General features: G+C 39.8%; 1 protein-coding gene across 1 annotated transcript in view; it reads right to left on the bottom strand.

Moving 5' to 3' along the window:
* The window catches only part of LOC127567864 (dynamin-3-like), a 162,294-nt gene that overhangs the window by 122,235 nt on the left and 26,078 nt on the right, over positions 1-13,981 (bottom strand). Inside the window, exons 2-4 of the mRNA XM_052011015.1 lie at positions 8,790-8,863; positions 7,991-8,140; positions 491-694 (exon numbers count right to left, since the gene is read on the bottom strand). Of these exons, the coding sequence (XP_051866975.1) occupies positions 491-694; positions 7,991-8,140; positions 8,790-8,863 (428 nt within the window). The remainder of the gene's footprint in view (positions 1-490; positions 695-7,990; positions 8,141-8,789; positions 8,864-13,981) is intronic.

Below are 13,981 nucleotides of genomic sequence, written 5' to 3'. Positions count from 1 at the left end.
TTTTCCTCCTCCTCCACAAGACCCTACCCCCATCCTCCAAATTCCATAAACAATGTGACACAAAATGTACAAAATGATTGGTGACATGTGTAAAATCAGAATCAGATTTATTATCAGACATATGTTGTGAGATTTGTTGCTTTGCAGCAGCAGTACAGTGCAAGACATAAAAATTACTATAAGTTACAAAAATAAATAAATAATGCAAAAGAGGAATTAGGAGGTAGTGTTTATGGGACCGTTCAGAAATCTGATGGCAAAGGGGAAGAAGCTGATCCTGAAACAAAAATGAAAAAAAATCCTACTGACACAAAGATACTAATAGAGCAGACAACACATCCTGCAACAACCTCCGCGTTTTGTGCTTTGAAATATGATCCCTTTGTCAGTATCAAAATTTTTAAAAAAATTAATAGCCTATCCAAAAATCAAAGATTTCCTGGCAGGCTAACTGCTAAAGGTTAAGCAGGATGGGGAAAGAATCCCTTACCTTGAGGATCAACATCCTTAGCTAACTTAAGTGCATCTGAATTAGCCAAGTCGGTGTTAGCTGGTGTTACGGCCAAAATAAGGCAATTTTTTCGAATGATGAACTGCATAATCATGTCTCTGATTTGGTACTCAATATCGGCTGGTTGATCTCCTACTGGCACTTTTGTGATACCAGGCAAGTCAATTAAGGTCAAGTTTAGCACTGTAAAAACAAAAAGATAAACAACCATTATTGCTTTCCTCAATGCAACAGAAGGACAAAGATTTCCCAGCTCCATTTCAGTGTCACGATTAGGGCATAAAATAATTAAACATTAAATCAGGCCAATTTTAGCTCCGAAATCAGCATTACTTTTTTTATTTAGTCCTTCTTTTGGTTCTCGGCCTCACAGGCAAGGTGTGCATTTATTACCCATCCCCTTTTGTTCTTGAGGTTTTGGTGGTGGTTCACCACCACCTTGAACTGCTGCAGTTCTTGTGGTGAAGGTTACCCCAGAGTGCTGTTGGGTTGGGAGCTCCAGTATGTAGACCCAGCGATAATGATGGAAGAGTGATATATTTCTCAGATAGGATTGTATACGACTTAAAAGGGAACACACAGCTGTTCCCATACTCCTGCTGCCCTTTGTCCTTCCCAGTGGTAGATGTTGCAGATTTGAGAGGTAATATCAAAGTAGCCTGGATGAGTAACTGCAGTTCATTCTGTAGATGGTACATACCACAGCCTCCATGTACCAGTGGCAGAGGCAATAAATGTTTAGAACGGTGGATGGGGTACAAATCAAGCTGCTGCTTTTTCATGGATGTTGTCAATCTTAACTACTGTTAGAGCTGCACTCATCCTGGTAAATGGAGAGTATTCCATAACAATCCTGACTTATAACTTGTTGATAAAGGAAAAGGTTTGGGTGTCAGGAGATGAGTCACTCACTATAGGATATCCAACCTCTGAGCTGCTCCTGTTGGCACAGTATTTACGTGGCTGGTCCAGTTGAGTGTATGGCCAATTTGGATCCCAAGAAAAGTTGATGGTGGGGGACTCAATGATAGGAGTGCCACTGAATGTCAAGGAGAGTTGGTGAGTGTTATGAAACAGATTCGAGGTCTCGAAGAACAAGGACTCGGAACACAGTCTTAGAGATAAATGATTTATTTACAAAGACAAACGCGGAAAAAAGGTAACAGGGCAACACACATGCACCAGTGATAGTGAGCGTGGGAAAATCACAACGAGGGTAAAATACACACACACACACACATACACACACACACACACATACAACAAACTGGGTACAGACAATCAAGGAAAAGCAATACGATACCCGCCACCCCTTGACTCAGTGCAGGCATGGCTCTACACTACTGGAAATAGCAACTAGAATGCTCCTAACCCTCTTGAAGTGCACACCTTACCAACGATCTCTCCAGTGCCGTTCCACAGTTCCTCAGCCTGGGATGAAGCAGGATTAATCCCTCGGAGCAATCAAAGAGTGAGAACCGGGCACATGTGGCACTCTTTATAGAGCTGGAGGGCCCACCCCAGGTAGTTCAAAAAGGCCAGTAGTGGGCAGTGTTGTCACGTGACAGCCACGGCCCTCCACAATACAATGAGAATCTCACTTATTGGCACTTTGTGGCACAAATATTACTTGCAATTTATCAGCCATGCCTCAATCTTGCAGCACACAGGATTAAACTGCTTCATTTCCAGAGGAATTAAAATAGAATTGAACATCATCCAATCATCAGGTACATCCCCATTTCTAACCTTATGATGGAAGGAAGGTCACTGATGAAGCAGATGGACGCAGGATACTGACCTGGGGAACTGCCACATTGATCTCCTGGGCTGGAGTAATTGACCACAAACAACAACAACCTTTTTCCTCTGTGCAAGGCATGACTCTCACCACTGGAATGTTTACCCCTCAATGTCCATTGACCTCAATTTTACCAGGGTTCTTTGATACCACAATCGGTTAAATGCTGCCTTGATGACAAAGGCAGTCACTCTCACCTCATCTCTGAAATTCAGCTCTTTGGTCCACTTTTGAATTATGATGAGGTCGAGTCAACTGGCCTTGGTGAAATCAAAACTGTGCATCAGTAAGGTTACTGGTGTGAATGAAATAACAAACAAAAAATGCTGAAAACATTCAGTAGGTCAGGCAGTATCTGTGGAAAGAGAAACAGAGTTAACATTTCAGATCATGAAATGTTTCCAGCATTTTCTGTTTTTATTTCAGATTTCCAGCATTGCTAACAACAAATTTGATTGTTTTGTTGATGGTTGAGAGTGGATTAATTAGGCAGTAATTAGCCAGGCTGAATACGTCCCAACTACAGGACGTACCTGGACAATTTTCCAAATTGTTGGGTAGATGCCAGTGTTGTAACTGCTACCAGAGCTTGGCTAGAGACACAGCTAGTTCTGGAGTAGGTCTTCAGTACTACTGCTGGGACTTTGTCTGCTTCCATAACCTTTGTTTTATCCAGTACTCTCAGCCATTTTTTAAAAATCAAGTAGAATGTATCAAGTCAGTTGAAGTCTGACTCCATAAGGGCAAGAATCACAGGAGAAAGCCAAGATGGATTATCTACACCTTCTGATCCAACGTGGTTCTGAATGCTTCGGCCTTTCCTTAAGCACTCACATGGTGGACCCCAATATTGCTGTGGGTGGATATCTTCTTGACTCTTCCTCTTCCTGGCTGTTGTTTAATTACCCACAACCATTAAAAGGCAACATGTGACATGAATGCAGAGTGTTGATCAGAAACATTAGTTGAGAGATTGCTCAGCTCCATCTATTGCACGCTGTTTAAGCATGCACATAGTTTTGTGCTGCACCTTTACCAGACAGGTACCTTAGCTTTAGGATTCTCCAGTGCTGCTACTAGCATGCCCTTCTGCACACTCCATTGAACCAGCATTGATATCCTGGTTTGAAAGTAATAGCTGAGTGAAGTACAGACAATGCCATGAGCTTGGAGATATAGCAGTATTCACGTCTGCTGCTGCTGGCCCACAGCACCCCATGGATGCCAGATTCGTTTAACACAATTGTGGTTCCATACAACACAATGGTTGTGTCTTGGTGTGAAGACAGGACTTTTGTCTCCACAAGGCCTGTGTGGTGAACAGGTGCATCTGTCATAAGTAGATTGTTGAAGAATGGTTTGGTAGGTTTATCTTTTGTGTTGGATCACTCACTGCCAGTTATGGACCCCATCTAGCAACTACATCCTTAAGGACTCAGCCAGCTTGAGAACCAGTGGCACTACCATGTGCTCTTGTGCATTCTGTGCCCTTGCTACCTTCAGTGCTTCTTCCAAATGTTGCTCAACACAGAGAAGCTTTGATCTACTAGCTGAGAGAGGATGGTAGGTGGTATTTCTAGATTTCCTTTCCTGTGTTTGACCTGATGACATGAACTTCCTGGGATTGGAAGTCAATCTTGAGGACTTCCAGAACTATTTTTTTCCACTTCTATACCATTGTGCCACATCCTAGTGGTCTACCTGCCAATGGGACAGGAAGTACTAAAGAATTGTCCTGGAGGATTTTGTCACCTTGTTGGTGAATGATATTTCTGTAAGGATGACCACGTCAGATTTTGGGACAGCTCTCCTAATTTGGACACCAGATTAACATAGTGGGAGCAACTTTGCCATGTTTGAATTCAGTGCCCAGGTCAAGAGGCACTGAAGGGCAACAAATAAAGGCCTCAAAATATAGTTTGATAGGCTTTAGCTGACAAAACAGGCTGGTGTTTACAGAAAGAGATTTTTGTTTCTACACTGGTACTATTTTTAAAGAGCCCTTTTCTTGTAAAGGTTAAGAGCTACAGAAGGTTGATCTCTGATTAATAAAATCCGTTCTCATGATGTAGCTTGGAGTATGCTTAGAATTTTAAGTGATTCATTTAGATTAGGACAAGCTATTTCATCTCAGCTACAAAAGCCAGACACAGAACACAATCTGCACTTGGAGGGTAAAATCAAAACTAATCAGCAGAAATAATATTTCAATAAGCAATTAGCTAATTGATGGATCAGATTCTCTTAACATGTTGTGAAACAGTTAGCATTGATTCATTTAATTAACAACATAGTAGTTTTTTTAGAAAAGAGTATATTGTGGCGACTCACCGTCTAGTCAGGCGAACCGGCTCGGCAGTCGGGTCGTGCGGCGTCGGAGCGACGAGGCCCAAGATGGCGGCGGGCCTCGTCTTTCCGAGCGACAGGGAGAACCCGCGCGCGGGAAAGTCCTGATGACGTAGGACTTACGTCATTGCCGGTTGTTTTGGGCGGGAACATTCTCCCTTAAAGGGCCCGCGCAAGGCGGGAAAATAAACCAGTTCTGTTTGGCAATCCTCCGAGTAGAGCCTTGTTTTATTCCGCGGTAGCAACCGCTACAATATATCTCAACATGAGAAGTGGTCATGAGGCACGATTGGGAAGAAAAAGGGGTCTTTGGGCCTTGGATTCCAAATTTTTCCACTACTAAGATTCTTTTTTTGACATTACTTTTATTTTGTATATTAACTGGTAATAATTCATTGCCATAATTTGCCAAAAACTTCACTTTCATTGTTACACAGCTGCTACACTGGTGAATCGTAAACTGGATGAATCTCATTCTTTTCAGAATCAGGTTTATTATCACCGACTTTTATGTCGTGAAATTTGTTGTTTTGCGGCAGAAGTACAGTGCAAAGACATAAAATTACTATAAATTACGAAATAAATAAATAGTACAAAAAAGAGGAATAATGAGGTAGTACTCATGAGTTCATGAACTGTTCAGTAATCCGATGGCAGAGGAGAAGAAGCTGTTCCTAAATCGTTGAGTGTGGGTCTTCAGGCTCCTGTACCTTCTCCCCAATGGTAGTAACGAGGAGAGGGCATGTCCCAGATGGTAAGGGTCTTTAGTGATGGATGCTGCCTTCTTGAAGCACTGCCTCTTGAAGATGTCCTCGATGGTGGGGAGAGTTGGGCCCATAATGGAGATGACTGAGTTTAAAACCCTCTGCAGCCACATTTGATCCTGTGCATTGGAGCCCCCATACCAGCCTCTGATGCAACCAGCCAGAAAGCTCTCCACCGTACATTCATAGAAATTTACAAGAGTCTTTGGTGAAATACCAGATCTCTTCAAACTCCTAACAAAGTAGAGCCACTGGCGTGCCTTCTTCGTGATTGCATCGATGTGTCGGGCCCAGGATAGATCCTCCGAGATGTTTTAGTATCATCTGTTCTTTTTATCATCTATGTTCTTTTAATATTTTTTGCTATTTTTATTTAATATATTCTGTTTTCCTTCCAAATTGCCTTTTTAATCTCTTTCCCAAAATCAGCATCTTTCTTTCCATACTCCTCTCTCCTATTGCCAATCTCCTTCGTTACATTTTTGGCATTCAGCTCTTCTTTAATTTCAAGATGATTCTCATCGCTGTTTATCCTTGGTGAAATTTTTTCTTAACTAAAAGAGAAGTATTGTCCTCTACCTAAAACAGTTAAATTTCTAGTAACTGTTCTCCTAAATTGTGCCTGGTTGTATTCTCCAAAAGGAAGAATGTTTAAATACTCTACATAAAATAATTAATTTGAATTGATTCTTCAGCAAAAGAGGGCTGCATTAATTCCTTTTGCTGCGCAACACTGTTCACATGTACATGTTGGAAAGACTAAAGAACAAAAATTCATTATTATCTAGCACGGATATTTAGTTAGATTTACATTTCTGATGACTCAATTTGCATAATAGATATTGCCACAGTACAAGCACTGGTATTCAGTCTCCTACACTTTTTGAATTAATGACATGGTTTTCCTACAACTTCACCAAAATTACTAAATTAAAATATTAAATCACGTGAGAACATATTTTCTATCTGTTCTAACAAAATATGCCATAAATCTATTTTGTGTTAACATTTATGCACTTTTTTTTAATATAGAATAAATACAAAAGCAATGCTTGCATTTCAAAACAAAGAACAGGTTGCTTACAGGCAATTGATTAAAGTCTGTATTAGGAAATGAAATAAGGCAAAGTTTATTTGAAACATTTATGTACAGTACAAGGATTGAGACAAATAAACGGCTGAAGACTCTGACTGCTGAGCCACCAGGATCATCCACTTCTGTGAAGTAAAGTGCAAAAGCAACTCTGAGAACTAATATATGCAAATTTATCCCTCGACTTCCAACCTTCCCATCATGGCAATTTTTCCTTCAAGTTTTATTTCCCCAGCAACACCTTTGGTCAATTTTAGCCTGTATGGTTCATGATGGTAATATGCTACTTTCATAGGCTGGCACCCTGTAAGCAGCTTAATTATTATGCCTGCTTGTCTACTCTTATAGAAGTGATGAATAAAGGTCAGTAATTGTGTTCTTAAAATACCCCATTGTGCTCATGGAAATTGCTAGATAACTACAAGCACAAACAGATGATGGGGGAAGACCCTGAACTGTGACAATGTCCAAACATCAGTCGAGATAGAACTGTGATTTAAATTGGGATGAAACTCATTTGACCACAGCAGGAAATTTTAAGGGACTTCATTTGCATTTGTAATCTCAACCTAGGAGCACAACATATTACAGCATGGGATTAGTTTAAATTTAGTACAAATGGGTGTTCGATGATTGGTGCAGATTTAGTGGGATGAAGGACCTGTTCCCGTGTGGTATGAGTTTATGAAATATGAGTTCATCTAAGTTGATCAGCTCTGTCACTCCTTTTTAAGTTTTACCACTTAATATGCATCCCAGTATATTTGCTGTCCCAGTATATTTACCCAGTATATTTATATTTCCCAGTATAATATGCTGTCTGTTAACTTAAATATTGCAACACCCATACCCAAGTCCAAACCGTAAGTTAACAACAGAGGTACCAACACACCACTGGTTGCAAACCATGGTGCAAAAGCTGTTCGACACTGAATGATTAATAGCAACCAAGAACCATTAGGCAATTGCATGTCCAAACCTGTGTTGTTTCATGGGTCCACATAAGCAGCATTCATCTTTCACCTATGATACACATTTAACAAGCATTTACAAATATACTGCCCGTGAATTCTCTGTGTTGAATGCTCCTAGTCTTATATGAACTGAGTAGTGCTTCCCTGGATTTGGCAATCCAAGTTCAAGTACTGCACTTCTTTCAGCGAACATTGGCACATGTTATCGGGTTCTTTAAAGCTAGGCAATTTTCATTAGTTAATAGTCCTACAGGTTTTTTTAAACCATCATCCTTTAATTTGATCTAAATTGTACTATTTCCCTTTCCTACCAAGTTAGGAACCAAATTTATTTGTAAACTGGAACAAACCAATCCCGGGTGTAGCTCCTTAAATTTACCACTTACAAATGGCAAGATCTCTCCCAAATGCAGCTTTCTGCACAGAAGTGTCACATGGAATCAGTGCACAGTCATCTTAAAATACATGGAAGTAAAGTTCTGTTTCACCTTTTTAACATACCATTTGGTGAGTAGATTCTCAGGTTAATGGGTATTGATGAAATCCCTTTGTTTGTTCCAGTTGCCCTGTCAGTTTCTACTTCAATTTCACGACACACTTCTTCAAAATCAGTAAACTTTTTTCCTTTACAATGTAGGAATTCAGCATATTCTATAACGAAGGAAAAAATAGTTAATGACTAAACTATAAATATAGGACACTAAACATGAGTAAGGCTGAACAGAAAAGGTTTCTTTGACACAGGAGGCACCATCAGCAGTCATATCAAGGTGAAAAACACATAAAAAGGTAGCCACTAATGGACAATCTTAGTAGGACAAACAGAGACACAATTCCATGAAAAGTTCATTAAGTCAACAGGCATTCCACAGATTGGTGCCTGCTTTACCCCTACTTTAGAAATACCTTTGTAAAGAAAAAGACCTTGTTCCTCTTTCAAGTATGCAGTAAGACCTTCTACATCCACCTTAAGAATAGATGGCAATAACAATGAAGAACAAAAAAAAAATCAGCTGCAGACAAAATTATGCTCCTCCGACAACTTTCTCTGCATCTCATCTCTAAATTTTTCCAGTTCTGGTGGAAGATTATTGACTGAAACAATTTTTCTCTCCACAGATGCTGCCTCCCCTGTAGAGTACTTTGTTATTTCAAAAAATGTAGAGATGTCATCTTCACCTTGATGGGAAAATAGAGAGTCAAAAATCATACTAGAATCCAGTCTCCACACAACAATTTTGTTCCCTCTGGTAACAATCTTGAACTTAACAATTTAGAAATATTCAGTAGAATACATTACCTGCAGTAGAATTAACCAGTTGCAAAATGAGAGGCCGTCTTGTAACAATGCCTGGTCCTCGAGGCAGAAAATCTCTAAAGTTGGAAGAGGGAAAGAGGCAAATTTAGGTTTTGTTTCTACTAAAACAAAGAGCTTTGAAAAAATAAAACTGTTACGATATTTACAGCAGCAATGAGATCTTAGAGGGAAAATGATGTTAAGGTGTATGAAATGAAAAGCTGTACTGTGTTGACAGGCTGCAATCTGCAAATTAAATTCAAGCTGTAAAAATCTAGAGCCAACACCTCACACCTTGAAGAAGTAAAGGGAAGTTAAAATGCTCAAATTCAGTCCACATGATTTTTGATTAAAATCTAAAATTAAAGATAAAAATTTTCAGCATCTTCCATAAACTTGTTAAAGTCATGTTTGTCAAAAAATACTGATAACACAAGGGGAATGGAATAGATATGAAACTTTAGGAGAGGAGGAAAAAGTTGGGATACAACTAAAGCAAAAACAAGGAAGAAAAAGGAAAGAAAAATAACATGCATTTGCCTTTGGGGATGCAAGTTGAATCCACAGCCTTGTTCGAACAGTGAGAATGCAATGGCTGAGCAATGCATGACACTTTCAAACAACTGAACTTTATCTTCTTCCACCGACTCCTAGAAGCTCTGGTCCATTACCATTCAAAGTGGAGGAGAAGCACTTGGGATGGTATTGAGAACCACAACACTATGTATTAGGAGCACACAGAGGCCTTATACAAGCAGCAGGAGGAGCAGAGCACCTCACAAACTATCCACCCCTGCACCTCAGAATCCAGAAAACCAGAGTGGAATTAAGTCAAAGTACACAGAAACATCCAGGTATATGTAAGATGGGAGTGCGAAGGGTTAAGTAGGAAGCCCCAAATGATCGCTATAATTTCTAGTTTACATTAATGAATTGGATTCAGAAACTCAGTGAAAATTAATCATATGTGCAGATGAAAGCTAAACGTCCAGCTGAATTTGACAACATAGCTCAGAAAACACAAAGTGAACCAAACAAAATGTATTACTTAGGTAGCATAATGCCAAACATAATTTAGAGAGGTAAATGATATATGCTTCATGAATCTTGTTAAAACACATGATGTAAGGAGATGAAAGAGATCTTAGTAATTTCAACAATTAATATACCCATGCACAGAGGAGCATTCAGCTATATCGGTTAAGCCCTATTCAAGGGCATGCTCAAATTATAAAGGATCCGAGCCAGACCACACAAGCTCTGGTCCCAGGAACACTGATGAGACGTTCAAGTCTTAAAAAAATTCACACTGCCAAAATACAATTGCAAATTACTGCAGATGCTGGAACTCAAATTAAAACATACAGTTCTAAAAGGATACAGCAGGCCAGGCAGTATCTATGAGGACAAAAGTAGCTTGTATTTCAGGTCAATGATTTGTCCTCGCTTTAAGACTGAAACTTAAATATTGAGTTTTAAGATGGACTGGAAAAACTTGGGTCGTAACTACTAATTGTACAGAAGAGGTAAATTTTTAAAGTTAACACAAAATTATGAGTATTGGAGAAAAAAATGTTTAAATTAGGTAAAGTGAGATTTAAGACGTAATAGGAGTTCTTCACATAAAAAGAGAATTCTGGATCGAGAGGCAACATGCTGCAATTGCCCAGTGGAAAAAAGATATTTGGCTCATTTGGAGAGGTGGGGGTGGTGTTGATTATCTGTAGGTTATTCTTAATGAGTACTTGATCTTCCTCATCTGTATATCAGCAAGTATTTGGTGAGCTTGTACCTACAAAATGCGACACTGGCACCTCAGTAGGCCAACGAGGAACACCAGATTCAAGTGAGCTATCCAATTCCTAACAAAACTTTGAGCCTTACCAAAATAGATACTTCAAAGAAACATGCAAAGTTAGTTACATCACAACTTCCAGTGGCTTCCAAAGTACTTTGTAGTCAAATAAATATATTTTGAAATGTGGAGTCATTATTCTAACACAAGGAACTTAGCTATTAATTTGCACATAGCAAGCACCCAACAAATGTGACAATGACCAGATAATCTACTTCTCTCAGGGAACAGGGAACTTATATAAAGAATGAACATTGGCTGGTGAGAACTCTCATGCTTTTCCCCAAAATCATAGTTATATAGCATGGAAACAGTCCTTCGGTCCATGGTCAACCACCAAGCATCCTTTTACACTAATCTTACACTAATCTCATTTTATTTTCCCCACATTCCCATCAATATTTCACAGATTCAACTGCTCACCTACAAAGGAGAAGTAATTTACAGTAGCCAATTAAACTACCAACCTTGACATCTTTCAGAAACCCGCACACTCATGGAGAACATGCAAACAACACCAGAAGTCAGCATTAAACCCGGATCACTGAAACTGAGACAGCAGCTCTATTAGCTGCATCACTGTGCTGCCCCATGTGCCACTGTGCTTTGGAATCTTTTACATCAACTGCTGAGAGCAAACAAGGTCTTGATTTCATGTCTCATCCAAAAGGTGGCATTTTGGACATTAAATGATTCCTTCATTTCCGCATTGAAGTCTCAGCTTCCATTTTTTTTGTTCATTGGCAAAACTTGAACCTATACGATTCAACACAAGGACAAGAGTATTTCCTCTTAGGCAGTCCCTCAGAATCAAGTACGACTTGCTTCTGTTCCAATTGTATGGGTTCTAAGATGACTAATCAGATCGGTGTTGGACCAGCAGGCTCAAACATGGGCAGTGAGTTCCTGATGGGATGGATGGATGGATAGTTTGTCGGATAGTGAGAGGCACAGACAGCAATAGAGTCAGAATCTTTGTACCAGAGTAGAAATGTCAAATACTAGAGGACATATGTTTAAGGGGAGAGGGGAAAAGTTTAAAGGAAATGTGCAGGGCAAGTTTTTTTTCTACAAAGACAGTGGTAGGTGCCTGGAACAGGCTGCCACGGGTAATGGTGAAAGCAGATATAATAATACTATTTCAGGGGCTTTTAGATTGGCACATGAATTTGCAGGGAATGGAGGGATATTGATCATGTGCAGGCAGAAAGGATTAGTTTAATTTGGCATAATGATCGGCATAGACATTGTGGGCTGAATGGCCTGTTCCTCTGTTAGGCTGTGCTATGTTCTATTCTCAGAAAGCAATAGGGATGTTCCTTTTGTCAACCACAAAGAAATTTTGGAAATCTTTTCCCTGTACAAAGCTAGGTTTAGAGACTTCATTTCAGGAACCTGGTGTCCATCGTGGAGACAATGTAGCCTGCCAATAGACAGAGTGTAATTAGAGCCTGCTGGAGATATAGCTGGGAAAGGATGCTGACATAGTTCATTTATCCTGCCATAGATTTGGAGGATTCTGTGAAAACAACATTGCTCCAGTACTTTCAGGTGTCTGTGGTAGGTGGTCCAAATCTCAGAAGCTCATTGGAGGGCAGGTATCACTGCTGCCCAGTAGGCAACGTGGGATCTTGATCTGCAAACACCCTTTTCCTCAGCTGACTAAAGGCAGTGCTAGTGCACCAAGCCAATTATGAATTTCATCTTCAATGTCCGCCTTCACTGAGAGACAATGCCCAAGATATGAAACATGGCCTAAGCTTTACAGATCTCGCAGTGCGCCTTTATTTCAGAGAGTGGTGTTGCAGAGAGGGCAGGGTGGTAAAGGGCAGTTGTTTTGTGGACATTTTGTCCATTATCTCCAATGTTTCAATGAATGAGTTGGTGATGGCTTGGAGCTTGTCCTTTGAGTGTGGTCAAACATACGTGCCATCTACATAATGCATCTCAACTATTGAGGCTGGGATGACCTTGGATCTGGAATTGAGGAAACACATGTTGAACAGTTCCCACTAAGTTCTGTAGAAAAGTTGCACTCCAGTGAGAAACTTGGTGGAGGCAATGGGCAATACTGCAACAAAGAAAACTAATTGTGAAAAAAAATTGAGCATTGACACAGCCTACATTGAAATTGGCTGTTGTGGACCTACTGGTTAGGATCATGGCTTGCATTCCATTGTGAAGCAAAAATGAGTCTTCAACCTTCTACAAATCTTAAAGATCAAGAGTTTATTAACGGAACTACATCTGAACTACATACACACTTCACAATATGGTTCTGATCATATATTGTTCAGGGGGTGTTAAAGTGCATATATTTGAAATCCTGAGGTTTATTTGAGTGGTTGATTGATAGTAAATCACAACATGAATAAAATCTGTTTTTTATTGGATCAATATAATGTTAACAAAGAGACAAAACTCCTGCATCCAGCATATACTCTGCAAGCTCTGTACACACTGGACACTGAATTTAAGGCAAGGCGATCAAAGTAGTTTGTCACATTCTTCTTGAGCATCATTCACGCTGAATTACTATATGGCGTTTGCCTTTTCAGTAAATATATTCTGACAAAGTTTCCTGTAAAATAAGGAATTATCATTCTTCAAAAAAAAAATTGTCTTATAGCTAGGAAGTTATCCAAACTGAATTTTAAAAGCATCAGAAAGTTGAAGGCATCTTTTTCCTCACAACCATGTAACATATGTATGCTGCCCTCGTGTGGTCAGAGTTATACAGCATGGAAAAGAGGCCCTTCAGCCCAACTCATCCTTGCTGACCAAGTTGCCTGTCTAAGCTAGTCCCATTTGCCTACATTTGGCCCATATCCCTCTAAACCTTTCTTATCCATGCACCGGTCCAAATACCTTCTAAATGTTGCAATTGTACCTGCCTTTACCACTTCCTCTGGCAACTCGTTCCATATACTCACCACACTCTATGAAAAGTTGCCCCTCAACCCCCTTTTAAATCTTTCCCCTCTCACTTTAAACTTATGCCCTCTAGTTTTGGGCTCCTCCACCCTGGGGAAAAGACTTTGGCTATTCACTTTATCTATACCCCTCATGATTTTATAAACCTCTAAGGTTTATAAAACCTCTCAGCCTCCTACACTCAAGGGAAAAAGTCCTAGCTTATCCAGCCTTTCCTTATAACCCAAGCCCTCCAGTCCCAGTGACATCCTTGTAAATCTTTTGCTGGGTGTCATGGTAGATGAAAAACCTTTCTGATAGTACAAGATCAATAGTGCCTTTCCCCTTTAAAGGGAGAATTAATTTGATATCAATTGTTCTTATCAAAAGCATCAATTCTGAAGCTTCCTGTACAGGGGATTAACCG

Source organism: Pristis pectinata, chromosome 3 (genome assembly GCF_009764475.1).
Source record: "Pristis pectinata isolate sPriPec2 chromosome 3, sPriPec2.1.pri, whole genome shotgun sequence".
Classification (NCBI taxonomy): domain Eukaryota; kingdom Metazoa; phylum Chordata; class Chondrichthyes; order Rhinopristiformes; family Pristidae; genus Pristis; species Pristis pectinata.
The sequence above is the reverse complement of the archived record's forward strand: the minus strand, read 5'-3'. Positions and strand labels throughout refer to the sequence as shown.